Source organism: Vigna umbellata, chromosome 3, assembly GCF_029865625.1.
Source record: "Vigna umbellata cultivar VRB3 chromosome 3, Vumbellata_1.0, whole genome shotgun sequence".
Taxonomy (NCBI): Eukaryota; Viridiplantae; Streptophyta; class Magnoliopsida; order Fabales; family Fabaceae; genus Vigna; species Vigna umbellata.
The window spans coordinates 45771565-45783624 of record NC_142167.1 but is presented as its reverse complement, the minus strand read 5'-3'; the positions used below and the strand labels follow the sequence as shown (position 1 = coordinate 45783624).

General features: G+C 33.3%; 2 protein-coding genes across 3 annotated transcripts; both read right to left on the bottom strand.

Moving 5' to 3' along the window:
• Positions 1-7225: 7225 nt before the first annotated feature.
• Positions 7226-8588, bottom strand: LOC148202674 (HVA22-like protein f). The gene is made up of 5 exons (XM_088110596.1): positions 8476-8588; positions 8182-8208; positions 7891-8013; positions 7365-7617; positions 7226-7267 (listed from the first exon to the last, which is right to left on the bottom strand). The coding sequence occupies exons 1-5, from the start codon at positions 8520-8522 to the stop codon at positions 7241-7243; spliced, it is 477 nt and encodes a 158-aa protein (XP_087966722.1). The 5' UTR covers positions 8523-8588; the 3' UTR covers positions 7226-7240.
• A 475-nt stretch (positions 8589-9063) lies between these two features.
• On the bottom strand, positions 9064-11608 carry LOC148202673 (large ribosomal subunit protein uL14mz-like). Of its 2 annotated transcripts, none has more exons than XM_088108548.1 (4): positions 11494-11608; positions 11284-11372; positions 9907-9998; positions 9064-9685 (listed from the first exon to the last, which is right to left on the bottom strand). In XM_088108548.1, exons 2-4 carry the CDS (start codon positions 11315-11317, stop codon positions 9311-9313), a joined length of 501 nt encoding a protein of 166 aa, XP_087964674.1. In that variant the 5' UTR covers positions 11318-11372; positions 11494-11608; the 3' UTR covers positions 9064-9310. The 2 variants fall into 2 exon arrangements, with proteins under 2 accessions (XP_087964674.1, XP_087964673.1); XM_088108547.1 differs by having other exon boundaries at positions 11284-11344; positions 11455-11537.
• Between the last annotated feature and the right edge of the window lie 452 nt (positions 11609-12060).

Genomic DNA, 12060 nt, shown 5'->3' with positions numbered 1-12060 from the left:
TATGTGTTGGATGCTCTGTTCAGTTAATAAATTTGATATAGAGAAATAGAGATTAGGAGTTCTTGTTGCATGGAATTAGTGTATTATTGTTTGATTCAACATGTGCAGTTTTAGGTAAGATAAGTGGGTTGAATTGTATAATTGTTTTTTTTATGAGAAGCTGCATGCTTGTAAGTATAGAAGTTTCCCTTTTCATATGATAATTGTGTTATTCTGGTTTTGAACATTGGAACAGATTAATAAAGGGTGTATATTGATTGAATAGTCTTACAATAATAGAGGTTATGTTTAGTAGAACTTAGATCACAATTGGATGAACTTTCGGTATGTTTGATGATTGATAAACCATGATTTTTCGTGATTGAATGAATTGAAATAATGGATTGGTATAGTAGAAGTAATATAGATGTATTTTAAGGTATATATATGTATTGTCATCACTAATGAGTTAGAGTTAGTAATTGGGTATCAGACTTTGTATGTATCTATTGGAATTATGATAGTTCTAGTATAAATAGGAAAAGAACATGTTAGCACTTCAGTTCTGTTATGCTTTGACCGAACATGTTAGCTTTATACCTATGTATGTCTGAATGTGAACTTTGATGACTGGATGGGATTATAGTTCATTAAATTTTGTTTGATGGTAGGAACACTATATCATATCTAATTCATGAATAAAAGATTGTGCCTGGTAGAAATTCAAAGTGCAATGTTAATTGACCTTTCCATTCAGTGCTTAAATGGTTTAAATTTTGTTTTGGTGTATTAGTTTTTTCTGGAAAGAAATGGATTAAGTCTGAACCAAAATGCATGATTAATAGTTTACTATGCTTCTTTATGTGGATAGATAATGGATACTATGAATGTCTAAGTCCTTGTTGATTTTGAAAGTAGTGTGTGATATGATGTGGTATATATGGTTTTAGTTGCTTAATTATACACTTCCATTTGATGTGTTGGGGTGAGCTTTTAAAGGAGTTTGAATTGTGGACAAAAATGGAGGAAGAGAGTCTACAGAGAAGACTTGAGCAGGAAAGGAAAGTAAAGGCAAAGGTATGAGGACCTAAACTGAAATTGCATGATTGTATGTGTTATGTCCTATTATTTTCATTCTTGTTTCATGAATTTTATCTTGTCCTAAAATGTTGTGAATGTTGAGTTTGAATGTTAAGTTATGTTGATTGGAGTTTTATGATATTGTAAACATTGAGGTTTGTCAAACTTTGTTGTGAATGGTTTGAAACTGATTGTCAAATATGTAAGAGGTTTGTTTTGGTACTTTAATTTGTGAATGATGAATTTGAAAAAATAAAGCATGTACAATGACCTCTTCCATTGGTTCTAATCAGTCAGAATTAGCCATGAGACGGCTTACCATGTTTGTAAGATCATAGAATGTGTAGGTTTAGACTACCCTTTTCAGTAATGCATTCTACATCAAAGTAACTTGACTAGCATCAAAGCAATTTGCCTTCAACAACTGAGATGAATTATGTTTCACTTCCCAAGTTTCTTCTACATCAAAGAAACTTGACTAGCATAGATTTCACTACTTATACAGTGTTTCCAAATTGGTTGTTTGAAAACAACACAAAAGAAGCTTTAGGTTTAGATGACCCTTTGGCTTGTAGCTTTGGCTAACAAGACACACTCACCTGTCTAGCTATGCTAAATTTAAAGCAAGAAAGTTACTAAGAGTTGAAAGACCACCAAGGACTCTTCCAAATACTTGGACTTTATAAAAGGTCTTTTACAACTTAATGTGAAACTAAAAGAAATCTACCCTATCACAAATCAGATTACACAAAAACAAATTCAAAGAAAACAAAAGCTATGATACTGCCCATTGCTGCTACAATTTTGTTTTTGGTCCAAATTCCTTGTGTAGAGCAAGATACATGTGATCCTAGCAGCATGGTTTTGGACCACCTTATCAAAGTTAATTCAACACTCAAAATCAGTGTAAACAGTTTTGGCTTTTCAAATCAGAAAGGTCTGTTATTTGTTTAAAAACTCTCCACATAACACTCTCTCTTATTGCCAAAGATATGAGGCCAAGTTAGCTACACAAAGCTCACAAAAATGAGTGTTCTCTCTGTTGTTTAATGCACTTAGATTAGGAAAATGGATTTTTCAGCACTTGAAATATAATGTAGAATTCTCTCGGCCAAAGCTATTTTGACTTCATGTGCATCCACTCAAATCCATTTTCTGAACTGTTTCAGGGCATTTTCACTCCACTAACAAATTTCTTTTGGATATACACTCAATCTCACCATCACTCAACTGTTTGGCTTGTATATCAAAATTTGGCTATATGAGTTGCCAATTTTCACACTTTTGCTTGTTGGACAACACACTTGAATTCTAAAATTCAGGTTCCTCTCCACTTCCTAAGATGCTACCTTGGTAGGGGAAGGGTTCTGCAACTTGACTGCTCCAATTGGACTTCACAACACCATTGAAATCAGCCAAAACAATCACCAAACAGATTAGTTAACTGCACCAGATTTTGCGCCAGAAATTGGTTTTAAAATTGACACTTTGGAAGCCAAAGATATTTAAAGCAATGAAAAAGGGTGTAGAAATGAAGGAGGCACACAATTAGATCCTATGAATGGTTCTAGAATAGATTAGGAAAGCAAGAAAATTGAAATGCAAAAACCAAGTCGTTTCAAAACTGTTTGATGAAAATTAGAAACTGTTTGACGAAATGCCTCAATGAAAATCAGTTTTGGTGTTTTTTTATTTTTGATTGCTCTAAACTGGATTGCATGGTTCTAAAACCTTTTTAACACCTTGCATTAATTCTTTTGATACTTTATTTTCACTTCAAAGCACTGAACCAGGTCTGGCTACAATCTAAATTGCATTTGGATGAAAAAATAGCAAATCAGGTTCTGTTTTTCAGCTCTGCACCAAAAGAATTGACCCAAGATTGGTGGTTTTAAAAGTGAATTTGTGCACAAGTGATTCTAACACTCTAGTAATACATTAAGCAATTTTAATTCATCAATTGAAAATTGTTTGAACTCTAATTGGGTTCAAAACCAAGCTGTATAGCAGATCCACCCTTCTACTTCCCAATTTCACTAAAAAATGAGGTTTGAATATGTTATTTCTGGCTTCAATTTTAATGTTCTAACAAGTTTAAAACAACATTTAGTACTTGTTTAAACTGTCAATAGCACATAATCACATCAACACGGAAATTAACACCTAATAACCCATATTATGCAGAATTTGCATTTACAACACCACCAAAATCAAGTCTGCATGAATCAAGGACTGGAACAGTGATCAAATTGACTCAAGGAAGTGTCGTTGCACAGAACTAAGCTAGAATTAAAATGCTTAGCATGAACAAACTGGAATACACAATTCAAAGATGTTTAACATTGTGAAAAGCTAGAATTAAAACTGAAACAATGAAAGTCACCTCTTTTTCTCCCTTTTTAGTTCCTTTGTCAATGAAGGTAGGAAACTACTCATAAGCAAACAAGTACCTAAACCTCAAAGTTTGAGAAGTTTCAACCTAAAAAGTTCACTTAAAGAGTGACAAATTGCCAATTCAACTAAAGTAGAGTAATTTTAAATAATGTTAACATCCTAACAAGTTTAAAGTAGTGAAATGAACCTAGGAAACTTGTCAAAAGCAAAAAGTTACCTCAAACTCAAAGTTTGAGTATGTAGAATGGTTTGATCCTTCTAGAGCTGGTACTAGAGTGGATCCTAGGTTTAACATTGTCGAACTGCAAATGAGATTAAGATATCGACCATTTGATCCTTTCATTCTACAACTAATGTCAGATAGATTTATTATGTGCCATATCCACCATTCCGCAATATTGACAAACGTGGTTGGGTTGTTACAATACAAACCAAGCCTAGAGGTTGCATTGACTTAAATGAGGTTGAAAAAGATGTCGCCTACCAACTAGACCAAATGTTAGAAGAACAAGAAGTTATTGAAGTTGAACGTATAACTCCATTGCACGACCTTGATGGTGATGGAGATGAATTACAAGCACCAATAAAAGGAGGACAAGAAGAAGAAGAACAAGAAGAAGAAGAAGAAGAACAAGGAGAAGAAGAAGAACTCGTCCTCCCCCTATAGCAGACACTCTTCCTCCCCTGTGGTTATTACCTCCACTCCTCCCCTTGACCCTACTTCTAGACCTTCTTCATCTTCTATACCAGCTTCTGAGAGTGCCACAACATCTGCTGATCCAGATTCAGCTGGTGATGGTGTTGACCCGCCTCTCCATGATCGGCCATGGATTGAGCCTTTTGGTTGAGGGTAAGACTTTAATCCTTTTTTAATTATTTTGATGTTTTAAGTTTGCCTTAATGCGATAGACTTTTATTTCTTTACATGCAGGTTTGTTCCATCCAAGGTTGCTTCCTAAGCTATCACACGATCAATTAAGCAACAATATTTGTGTTCATGGCCTACTTGGGGAGCAATACCTACAAAGCACATAAAGTCATTCTAGCAACGTTTTAAGGTGAACAAAGTACTATAAACTAATTATCATTCTTATTTTAGTATGTTCATTAATCAATGTTTCTTTTGTTTATTGTAACAGATGAAGGTGTAGTGGAAACCTGAACATGAAACGCAAATAAAAAGAAATTTCCACAGTAAAAATCTCATCCGTTGTTATAGATGTTTAGGGATGTCCGTAATGCAAGGGAGCAACCTTACTAGCTGGGCGAGCACATTTGGAACTCTTTACTCGCTCATTGAATTCAGCAGAGTTTTGCAATAAGTGTGCTACAGCCTAGAGGAACAAAACTTCTGAAAAGGGTGACACTCTGCATACCGGTGGGTCGATCACGGTTCATGAGCATGCCATTTGTAGGGTAAGCTTTCATTACTTATGTTTCTTTCATATATAACGTATGTATTTTGATGGTTTCATGTACACTTCTAACTCATGTTACAGGCACAAGCTCTGGAACGGGTGGTCCATGTTGATGAGGTCTTTGCATAGACTCGTGTTCGGAAAGGAACTATTAGATTTGTTGATGAAAGGTCTCGCAAGACTCATGTAAGAAATAACACTGCTACTACTAGTAATATTTATTTATGTTACTGTATCATTCCCTAATTTTTAATGTTTGAATAGGAAAAATTTTCTACAAGACTTTCACAGGTTAGATCCGAACATAGGTCAGCTCCTACACCGGATGTTGTGAGTAATGAAGACAACGACATCCGTAGGACACAGTGTTGGGTATATGTCTTTGGTGGGAAGAAAAAGGGGTGAGTGTACAGTGCAGGACAATTTGCTACAAACTACACAACAGCAAGAGGAGGTACTCTGAAGCACCAATCTTCTTCTTCAACCACCACCACTATTGACGAGGCCGTCGAGCGCTTGACACAACTGCTACAACAATCACACCAGGAAAATCGTGATTTGAGAGACGAATATAGCTCATTGAGAGACGAGTCTACAAACTTCAAGTCCCTGGTCATGAGAGCGCTGCCTGAAGCTTCACACCTTCATTCCACCGTCCCTCCGACCCAGCCACGACCCTCCTCATCACCCGCCATCCCTCAGCAGCCCACATCAGTCCAGCCCACACTAGTCCACCCCACATCAGTCCAGCATCTACAGAGCAGCAAGATGATGAAGATCATTCTTATGATGACTATGTAGATTATTAGTTTTATTTTGTTATTGAACATTGTAGAACATTTAGATGTTAGAACATTATGATTCTGCTACATATACATTGTTGGTCTAGATGAACATATTGTTTTATGTTTTATGTTTCATGTTTCCTTTACAAATACAAGTTCTTAAATTTGAACAATACAAATGATGTTATATTGTTGTTTACTCTATCAATGAAGGGATGATTTTGGGATGCATATTATGCAGGTGTCTGTGGTTTGAAAATGTTATGCAGGTATGTCTATGCTGTGAACATTTTATGCAAGTTTGTTTAGTTGAATAACAAATACAAATATAACTTAATGCTGCCTGGAACTTACCGAAGGACTTACCAAAGGCCTTTGCCCTACGGTAATTACCGAAGGCTTTCGCCGCCTTTCGGTAATTACCGAAGGACAAAGGCCGTTGGTAACTATTAGTGACAAAAGATTTATTGACGGTATTTTGATCGTCGCTAATAGGTCATTACCGACGACTTTTGGTTGTTTCTGACAGACTGAGACCGTCGATAATATCCTTTTTTTGGTAGTTTTTATTATTAAATTAATTGAGTCTTATTTATTTTTAAACTACTATCACTTCTCATATAACACTTTTTAGTAATTTTGATTCCTAACTTTAATCACTATTAATCAACTTTATTCTTCACTTTAGTATGCAAAATGTGCATCAATCAAATTGTGTCAACACAGTTGTGAAAGTTAACAAACAGGTTTACCTTTTTGTACTACATGCTATACTAAATTAACTTATAATATCAAGAATTAATTTTGTTACATTGCTTAAATTTAAACTATTATTAATTCATTAAAAATTGCGTGATTCAGATACCAATAAATGTTCGAAGTATGGAACAAATATAAACTGAACTACGTATTCGTATTGACCAAAGTTTTACATTAACTAATATGAGGAAAAAGAGAGCAAGATAAAATATTAAAAAAAAGTAAAAAAAATAATTTGAGTATTGCAACTACAAATAAACCGATTCCTTGAAAGATTTCGATACTTTTGTTAGAGAATTTATAATTTTGTTCAAAAATATAAAAAGATACAATTTTTATTATACAAATTGCATGTGAACAAAATAAATCTTAATGTCTCGAATCACATTAAATTTACAGTATGTTTTTGTTTAAATTTTATATTCTTATTTATTGATATGTTTTGGCTAAAAGTGATTATTTTTCTTTTGTATAGTTCTCAACGTGTTGCATTGCTTCTTCTATTTTCCCTTTTTGAATAAGCATTCTGTGCAATACCCCAATGTGATCTTGACTTGTGTAGTTAAATTTCAATGGAATAAATTGCTGTTAGAATCATCACAGTAATAGCATTGAAAAATTAAAACTATCAAATGAATAGAAGCCCCTTAATTCTCATGCCAAGGAAAAGTATATACATAATTTAATTTACAGTGTGGAAAGCTCAAGATTGTTGGCATTTAACTAAATGATAATAATGGTTCTGAAACATAGTTAACAATGCACAATAATTATTGATTAAAAGATATGTAAATTCTTTGAAGCATCAATTGGGTCAATTATTCTTCAGTGCCTCCTTGCTTCTCTATCAGCCTGCAGTCAAATTAAAATGCATGCAATGTTATTTATAAGGTAAAGTTTGTTTATGCAGATAAAAGAAAGATAAGAGTTAAAGAGAAGTTTAGCATACTGCTTTGACTACTCTCTCAAAGGCTTCAGAACCATATGTATCTATATAACGTTCAACAGCTTTCCTTGCATCAAAACTCATCATCTGAAGAACTTTCTTTTGGTCCTCATGATACTTGGAATTTCCATAGAAGCTTCCTATGTTCTTCACATATTGTCTCACATAGTTCTCATATATGTAAGCAGCTCCATTGAACATTGGTAATACCAGCCAGAGGCAAAAAACTAGCTTCATGTATGGCCAAATTGGAAACCTAAACATATATATAAAAAATGTCAATTTCTATCCCAATTGTTCTGATATCATGTTCATTTCAACCATTTAAAGAATAACTACTTTTCTGTTATGTTTCATGGAAGAACTTTAGAAAGATTAAGAGATTACAGACATACTTGCCAGTAAAATGTGTTATACAATCTCAAGATTCCTTCAAAATTGATGTTAGATGATATATTTAAAAACGATAGTTTTAATCTTGTTTTTTTGTCTTTTTTGGTCATGAATAAATTGAGTTTTATGCACATACCATGCTAGGATCTTGTAGCATGAAAGCTCAAAGAGGGTGATGAAGGAGTATAAAATCCAATATGTTAGCCACTGTTGATCATCCAAGGTTGAAGGACTCTCAATTGCCCTCATTGATGCGTATCTATTACATTTACTCACAACACAAGGCATTTAGTTATTGTATCCAATAGTAATTCATGCATCAGATTATGGGAATGGTTCAGTTTGTGCATTCATATGTTTATGTTTTCTTCTTGTTTCAATTAAGAATCAATTAGGAGGATAAAAATTACTGTGTCCATGTACTTACAAAGGATATAGGAGCAACACTCCAGGCCTGGTATACAGAAACCAAAACAGAAAAAGTAAAATGTTAATTATTGCTGATAAAAGAATGAGACTGCATTATATATACACATAATTTCATGAAACTATAGAAAGAGAAATTTGTTAAGTATAGCTTCCATTAAGAATATGCTATGTGATTCAAAAAATACATATCATTATTTGGTTAGAAAACATTATGGTTAGAACATAATTTGATATAATATGTCTTGATAAAATATAACCTACATACATGGTAAAGTGATAGAGATTCATTTACCCCACTATTGTGTCCAAATGTCTTGCCATTGTTCCAAGGATGCCCATGATGAAGAAGCTGTTATTAAGATCTTTTGTTGGGAACAGATTTGAAGTGTAGATGAAATCTTTGGAGTGTAGAATTAGATACATTTGCAAGTAGTTTCTAAGGTATATATAATATAGTGCTAGCAGGGTGAAGAACTCAAGCAAAGAATGTTTGAGGGCAAACCCAAAAGCCTTCTTTTCCCTTATGAGAAGAAATAACAATAAAGGCCAAGTATATGGAAGAAAAGGGAAGGATACGTACCGTAAAAGATTAAGGTTTGCATGTGCTTTTGAACTTGAAAGTAGTATATTCTAGTTTCCTGTCATATTCCTTACATTCTTCTTTTATCTTTCCTTTTCATATTTAGTTTATAAGCCTGTGCTCAAAATTTGAACCCTTCCATTCTACCTATACTCAAAGGTGTTTATTGCTAATGAGCAATTAAAGCATTTAATTGAAAGTTAATATTACTTTAAAAAAACTTTTTAAAGATAAAATCGTGACAAATACAACGATAGATCATAATGATGTTATCGATCGAAACAGAAATAAAAAGGAGCGTAATCATAAATGGTCGATACATTACACATGAAGAACACATCAAATTTTGTGTCCCTAGTTCATTTTCAGGTCAGAAACCAAATAAAGTTGTAGTCATTTAAGTAGAAGTCTTCTGCACCTCCTGTTTTACTTCTCCTAAATTGAAAAATTATTACACTTACACATCACACCAAAAAAAATCCAAAACATCAAAATGGTAGATGTGATATTGGAACTCAAAAAATTAAGGATGACCCTTTTTTCTCATTTATGCAATGTGCCCTGCCAAGGTAAGAATCTTGACATGTTTCTTTTGTCTCAGCTCATGAGGCACTGGTCCAAAAACTCTGGTTCCAATAGGTTGGCCTTGCTTGTCAACAAGCACCACAGCATTATCATCAAACTTGACCTCACTGCCATCACAACGTCCCTTTGGCATTGCTGCACGCACAACTACCCCGTATACAACCTTTCCTTTCTTCACTTTTCCATTAGGATGTGCTTCCTTCACTGATGCTATTATTGTGTCACCTAATCTTGCTCCTTTCCTCCCTTTCAATGCCTGTATACACATCACCTTTTTAGCCCCCGAGTTATCCACAACCTTGAGAACGGTCCTCATCTGTATGAAGGTGCGTTGTTGCTGCAAAAATGGAAGAGGAATTTTTGTTAGGGGTAAGAGAAAGAAAGTACCTTTTTTTAAAAAAAACACATATCTATGCTTAACAAGGAAAATGGTATTGCTTGCTACTCATACAATATAGGTTCACCAAAACCATGTTGGGCAAGCATCAGTACAGTGTCGATGAAAATATACAACTAATAACTGTCCAATCATGATCTGCATTTAGTTCATGCACTGACCTGAGTAAACATATTGTTGCATGTTATCTCATGTGATGTCGTAAATAAACCAGGGGAACTGTTGCTTAATCCACCAAACAGAGAACGACCCACTGTTTCAGTTTTTTGACACATCAAACAGAAAAAGTAGCAAGTTAGATGTTAGAATATCATCTGGTCAACATAAAAGACATTCACTGCATGGTTCAATTATAAAAGAAAATGACAGGAGGGCTGAGAGCGAACAATATAAGAGCTTAACACGTGAAATTTCAGGTTAGTCCTGAATGCAGTTGCTCAACAAAAGGATTATTACATATTTACAAACAACAAAATCATTTTGTAATAATTTAAGTATATTACAGGAGATTCAGGCTTTAAATCTTAACCTGTTGGGCATAAAAAAACATCCTTTCAAAAAGGACTTGCATAAACACAAAAAGGAAGTTAAAGTACACATACGGTCGCTCTTGACTAAAACGGTAAATTCCAAGCAACTTATTAACCTTCCTACTCTCTTTCCTAGTCTATATACTCGTTTCATTTTCCCAGCTTCAACAGAGGCAATAAGAAGAAGCTGATCCTGCCTAGTGAGTTACAACTCCAATAATTGTTATTCTTAAGCAGAATCTGACCACTGAATTTTCCCATGTTCACTCCTAAATTTTGCGAATATGCAGTTGAGTGTTTACTTATGAAATTAGCTTCATTTCTTGGGTCTAAACACTGTTTTACCCATGTCGAGCTCTTACTAGAAAGCTTATAAAGTGAAACTGACTTTCTATTTTTCAGTTCCTAAGTTTTAGTCATTAGTTCAAGTCACCCAAATGACAAAATTATATCAAATTTAGAGTCGTTTTGAACGAGTTTCTCCAGAAAAGAAAAATGAGAAAAATAAATAAATTAAGTTCTCCCTATTCCATTCTAGTACTCATTTGGTTCATGTGGTATGTAGTTAATACCCTTTTGATAGGTTTTCTAACAAATATTCTATAAGTTTGTTTAGACAAACTTTTCTGTAACAATTTCTACGATGAAAAAATAAGAAATAAAAACAAAATGAATTTCTCTATAAAAATTTAGTTTATGGACAAATTAAAAATAAAAAATTTAGAGTGATACCGGGGAGCTTCTACCAATCTGCTTATCGTTTAAGCTAATTTCAATTTTGAAGAAGCTTGTTTAATTATTTTTTTTCCTATTTTTCTCTCGTAGAAGGCCAATGGAGAAATGTATCATAAAACCTATATCATAATTCATAACAGTGCTTTAGATACTTTGATGGATACAGATCTACTTCCTAACATTTCTCAATTACCATAAGTCTCCTAAATTATCAGGTTTGGGAACAAAAAATCAATCTCTGAAATAATATAAAAAATATACAAATTAGGTTACCGCGAGAACATCTCGAAGCAAAGGTTGCAGCCATATTCGAAATTTGAAGTCTTCTTAATCCCTATCAAAATAAAGACACGAACTTTTCCCTGTAAAACGAAAAAAAAAGAATACCCGAAGGGAAAAGTTGATCAATATGCAAACAAGAAATGATGGGTTGAAATGTTTCACCGATTCTAAAAGGAAGAGAGAGCAATTATGGTCACTCACACGCGGCTGCAGCACTGCAGCTTCCAATTCTTCTACTCTTGCCCAAAGCTTAACGGGCATAGTTTAGTAGTAGTATATAATGGGCCTGTATTCTTTTGAATTTTGAAGTCCATACTGTATCAGTACTAAATGACCAGTGGTTTGGCCTATGATCGAATTTTATTAAAATTTATGAATTTTTAATTGAATTTATATTAAATCAGATTATTAGACAGTCCAATATATTACTTATTTATCTAGATAGGTTAAGAAATATAATCTTATATGATTAATAAGAAAATGAAATTGTAATTAATGATATAGGATATTTTTATTTGAGTCCCTATCAATTTTTTTTATATCTTTTAATAAAAATTCAATTCGATAATGTGTTTTGGGACATGATTGAATTTTATTTAGATTTAATTAAGTTTTAAGGTTTTAATATTAAATTTATAAATCTTTAATTGAATTTTTATTAAATCGGTTTTATTTATTGAGTGGTTGAAATTTATATTTTTTAATAATTAAATATTTGTTGTTTAATTTTTTTAATAGTTATGTTATTTTTTTGTCATTTTCATTTTA

Bases quoted from the DNA above. Each gene is read 5' to 3' on its own strand.
- LOC148202674 (XM_088110596.1), bottom strand. From the start codon at position 8,522: ATGGGCATCCTTGGAACAATGGCAAGACATTTGGACACAATAGTGGG. The intron at 8,209-8,475 runs GTAAATGAATCT...TCTGTATACCAG, and splicing joins CATTTGGACACAATAGTGGG to GCCTGGAGTGTTGCTCCTAT. The intron at 8,014-8,181 runs GTAAGTACATGG...TAAATGTAATAG, and splicing joins GTGTTGCTCCTATATCCTTT to ATACGCATCAATGAGGGCAA.
- LOC148202673 (XM_088108548.1), bottom strand. From the start codon at position 11,317: ATGGCTGCAACCTTTGCTTCGAGATGTTCTCGCG. The intron at 9,999-11,283 runs GTAACCTAATTT...AAACTGAAACAG, and splicing joins TGCTTCGAGATGTTCTCGCG to TGGGTCGTTCTCTGTTTGGT. The intron at 9,686-9,906 runs GTCAGTGCATGA...CCATTTTTGCAG, and splicing joins GCAACAATATGTTTACTCAG to CAACAACGCACCTTCATACA.